Raw genomic sequence first — 5,000 nt, 5'->3', positions numbered from 1 at the left:
TAACAAAAGATATAAACCAGCAAGTCTGTAACTGTGCAGACAATATCACTGTCCAAACCTCCTACTTAGCTAGAGAACAAGTCTGCCAACCTCAAACTTCAGTTATATGCATAACCAACTAGAGATATTTCAACGTGCGAGCAATGACTAAACAACAATGTATGTCCCATCTACACGTAGTAAGTGGTAAACAATGCAATGCCACAGAGTGGCCAATTGCAAGTTTGGATATGGCTGGTGCATTGGCATGGCACCAGGAATGCAAAAGGAATGCATCCTGATGTCTAACCAAAATGACACACCCACATGGACACACCCACGTGGACACACCCACGTGGACCCACTTGCACAAGACTGATTTGAGGCTACCTACCTACCTACCTACCTACCTACATAATGCATACACACGTAACTAATTTTTTAGTACATACATACATACATTTATAGATATGATGGCATGTCCACCGCTGCAGTGAAGACTATCTAACAGTGTCCTTTGTATATACATATATATATATATATATATATATATATATATATATATATATATATATATACATACATACGTCGTACTCGTGTATGTATGTATGTATGTATGTATCATCATGATATACATGCATGTATGCAGACAAACAGGTAGGCATGCACACAGACACATAACTGAAATTAGTGATTAACATCATCCGGTACTGCTTTATATTAGCACAGCGGTAGAGTGTGAGTGAACATTTACGTTGTTAAGGAACCTCACAGATCAGACAATAGACTACGTACTACCTTTTCAGGAGCCCAAATTTGCAACTCCGTGGTCAATGGTCAACGCAAGCGAGGCATGAGCATCAGCAACTCGCACGAAAGCCATGAATCAGAGATGGGACTACGTTTGAAATTACTGCAGTACAGTATGACTATCCTGGTACTTACAGTGAGTCTATTGATCTGGAAATTCAAGCCTTGAAGATCATGCTCAAGTTCAGGAAGCTTAATCCCCCCTCACACACACCTCACACACACACACGCACACACACGTGCACACACACGCATGCATGCACACACGCATGCATGCACGTGCACACACACACACACACACACACACACACACACCACACACACCACACACACACACACACACACACACACACACACACACACACACACACACACACACACACACACACACACCGTTCCCATGCCTATGGTCTGGTAGTCCAAGTCTACAGAATTCAGTTGTTTAACTTTGCAATAGTGGTACGAAATGTTTAGGTACCGGTTTTCTTGACATCTTCCAGCTGTATGTCCACTGGAATAAAAATTTGCATAGTAAACAGCTATAGCTCTGCCATATTTCCAATACTCTCCTCCTATCACTGATTAGTCCATATATACGTATATATATATATATATATATATATAAACACGCCCACAGCAAAACCACACACACACCAAGTTTTGTAAAATAACTTACTTCAGACATCGCTCAGCTGGAGTCTTACACCACACGTGCAAATTCTATCAGACTAAGAGAATAATATTCTTGATATAAAATCAGTCGTCAGCCTTGTATATTCGATCTCCTCTTGTGCCATTACAAGTAACAGCACAATGTCTTACACTCTGGCAAGTTAACAGCAAATGGCAACAAGGGGGAGAGCCCGGGCCCGTTGGGTCCTCTCCTATAATCCGCCACTGATACTAGCTGCTTTACTTACTTTAAAGACAATTGAAATACACCAAAAGATATGCAAAAGATAAAGACCAAACACTACACATTGCTGTTACAATGATCCAACATGCATGCCACATTTTATATTAAAGTCTTTCCAGCATGTGCTACTGCTAAATCTTACCTTTCCTTTTCCGGTTATTCCTTTGAGTTTTTTCAGAAGCTTTCGTTCTGTTTTGATTCCTTTCCTGTACACAACTTCGTCTTCATCTTCAGACTCCTGTACACATGTTTCAGGTGCAGGAAGTTCATCTCCATCTTTAGCTGACTGTTTCAGTTGTTGATACTTGTACTCCAACCTACACGCAGACATGCAGCTAACAAGCTAAACAAAGAGCATCACCAGAATAACATCACCATACCTCCTATTCTTGAAATACAGAAAAATCAACACAAGCACCAAAATGACAGCAACACCAAGTGCAATGCCAATATATCCCTTGTACACATCAACCATTACATCAGCCATTTAAATCCACACATTTGTAAAGATAGATATAAACTAACTTTGTAGTCCAACAAACTTGCAACTGGCTTATGCTCAACAACTGTAACCACAACCATCCGTTGTTCTACACAGTCAACTTTCACTTTACGAGGACGCGTAACACCACCAATGCATTCTCTATAAATGAGAATTACCGTCAGCCAAATTCAGCAACATTCTACCAATAAACAATACTTAGTGAGCATTCAAGCCAAACCAATTTGTCAGCTTTCACAAAACAAAGTCATTCCTTCTGATATTTTCTAGTTAGTGTAGTGTACATCGTTGTACTAAATTGAAATTCATTGTAATCAACTTTTTGTGCCAACTCATATACAGAATAGGCGATCACACCGTTCACATAATACATTTTAGCCAAACAGCATTCAATACATTATAATCAATGCATCTCATAGAGTAACTAAATCAGTACACAAAACAACATCCACTGTTAAGTGTGGACAAGTAATTAAATGGAATACAGTTATATATCATTTGTACTTTCAGCCCACATAACAACAACCTTACACCAACATCAATTACGAACTAATTCACATGAGCTACCATCAAATTTCGGTAAGATAGCAATTATTAACTAGTAATTGAAGCTGTGTTTACGCCGTCGCTTCTACAGCTATGAGCCTTCAAAGTCCTGAACACCGTGTACGCTAGAGGAGTAATTGTACGTCGCGTAAAATTACGAATATACACGCTATTTTCTTTCTACACGTGCTACCTGTAAAATGCATTTAAAATCCTACATAGCGACTGTCGTTTCGTGTGACCGCAAAGTCCGTAAATAGTCTGTAGTCGTTAGTAGAGTCATCGTATACGGGACATAAAATCTCTAGTGGTTACGTAATGTTAGATTCCCGTATAAATATCGCAAAACCAAGAAAGCGATCGATTTTGGGTCAGTAGTTGCAGACAGATGAGTTCTGTTGTTTATGTCAGACAGGTCTTAGCAATCGCAAACATGAATTTCACTGTTCTGGTGAGAAACTCTCTCAAGGAAGTTTCGCGCCTACAGTTGGCTGTTCGTCCATTGTCTTTGGTTGCCGCGTGCGACATAAAGGAATTAATGCGTCGTGATTGGGCCACACTAAGGAGGCATGGCACATTCCTGTAGCATGACAGACATAGCCAGCCAGCCAGCCAGCCAGCCAGCCAGCCAGCCAGCCAGACAGACAGACACATAGTCCCCAGACCGGAAGTCGGTTTAGCCCTATACGTTTAGAGTACGCTACTCACCAAGTCTTGTGACTTTTACAAAGTCCCTTTTCTTATAGGCTCATAGCTAAATAATTTTATAATTACTTACTATGATTTTTTAATATTAACTTTTTTTATATATACATTTTTTATATATTGTATTTCTGATATATTTTTAAATATTGTCCATGTCAATAATACAGCAATCACAGAAACTCTAAAAAAAACTCAAAAACTTGCTACTCTATCATAAATCTACTCAGTGAGGCGAATCTCACTGCTGATGATGATGATAATTATTAATAATTTTAATAATTTTATAATTATTAAATTTCACTTAAGAATTGTGTCATCAATCATGCAGTGATATTGTACCCTACATCATTTCTATCTGATAAGCTGCCATTGCCTCAATTTCTTTTCACTATTTGATTGCTACGTTATTGTACTAGCTGATTTGCCTACTCATTGTCTAAGCAAATTTTTATTGTAAGCAGCATCAATTAGCTACAATACAATAATAGATTACACATAGCACAAACATTATGTCTTGCCAACAATACAACATAGATTACGAACTAGTCTCGCGTAGCCAGACCCCTTTCCGCCGCGGCCTCCCCGGCGAAATGGGGTCTGGTGTACGGCCTTTGATGTCGCTGTGTGCCGTGTAGCCAGAAATCGGCTATCTAAAGACCGGATTTAGTTTCTTAAACGCTTCACTAAAGACGAGACTGGTATGCACGCAATGCAATCCTATCTCAATAGCTTCTCTTGTTTCGTAGAGAACAGCTAGAGTCGTTGCTGTTTGTGAAATCTGCATGTCTACAGCAGCGATTAAACGCGGCCGCGGGGACGTTGACGTCGACAGGCTTCGATTTCATGCAGCCATGATCGACGTCGTACGATCTAGCGTTGTGCGCTCGTGTCACAACGGAGACTGAATGCGAACGTACTGGATGGATGCAAACATGCTCAGTGCTGTTTGCTGTTTTTTGACGTCTAAAGCGACCGCATACAGTCCGGAGTGAGCGATATCTGGAGTTGAATGACGTCATCGAAACAAGATGAGTCGTCTTTCTGTGTTTGGGTAATCATTTCATGTGTTTTGTGCATTGTTTTGGTGAACACATACAGTAGCAACCAGGAAGAGACCAAATCGTTTAATCGCTGCTGTAGACATGCAGATTTCACAAACAGCAACGACTCTAGCTCTAGTCTTCGAGTTGTTCTCTACGAAACAAGAGAAGCTATTGAGATAGGATTGCACTGCGTGCATACCAGTCTCGTCTTTAGTGAAGCGTTTAAGAAACTAAATCCGGTCTTTAGATAGCCGATTTCTGGCTACGCGGCACACAGCGACATCAAAGGCCGTACACCAGACCCCATTTCGCCAGGGAGGCGGCGGCGGAAAGGGGTCTGGCTACGCGAGACTAGATTACAAACCTGGGTTCTTTCTGAAGATACATGATCTCCGATTTATTATCCTTGATTCAGTAACACAAAGAACGTAGTAAGAAATGCTCGTGCAAACTAATGCTGTCTGTCTCACTTTACACACTCCTTCAAGCTTCTCATAAT

General features: G+C 40.5%; 1 protein-coding gene across 2 annotated transcripts in view; it reads right to left on the bottom strand.

Moving 5' to 3' along the window:
* LOC134197776 (endosome/lysosome-associated apoptosis and autophagy regulator family member 2-like) overlaps positions 1 to 5,000 on the bottom strand; it is an 18,421-nt gene that overhangs the window by 249 nt on the left and 13,172 nt on the right. For both annotated transcript variants that reach the window (XM_062667126.1, XM_062667127.1), the window contains 5 exons: positions 4,972 to 5,000; positions 4,866 to 4,906; positions 2,231 to 2,348; positions 2,086 to 2,162; positions 1,848 to 2,022 (listed from right to left, as the gene is read on the bottom strand). The exon at positions 4,972 to 5,000 is cut by the window's right edge and continues 53 nt beyond it. In XM_062667126.1, coding sequence (XP_062523110.1) covers positions 1,848 to 2,022; positions 2,086 to 2,162; positions 2,231 to 2,348; positions 4,866 to 4,906; positions 4,972 to 5,000 — 440 coding nt within the window. The remainder of the gene's footprint in view (positions 1 to 1,847; positions 2,023 to 2,085; positions 2,163 to 2,230; positions 2,349 to 4,865; positions 4,907 to 4,971) is intronic.

This window comes from Corticium candelabrum, chromosome 22, assembly GCF_963422355.1.
Source record: "Corticium candelabrum chromosome 22, ooCorCand1.1, whole genome shotgun sequence".
Lineage (NCBI taxonomy): Eukaryota > Metazoa > Porifera > Homoscleromorpha > Homosclerophorida > Plakinidae > Corticium > Corticium candelabrum.
This window is presented reverse-complemented; position numbering and strand designations above follow the sequence as displayed.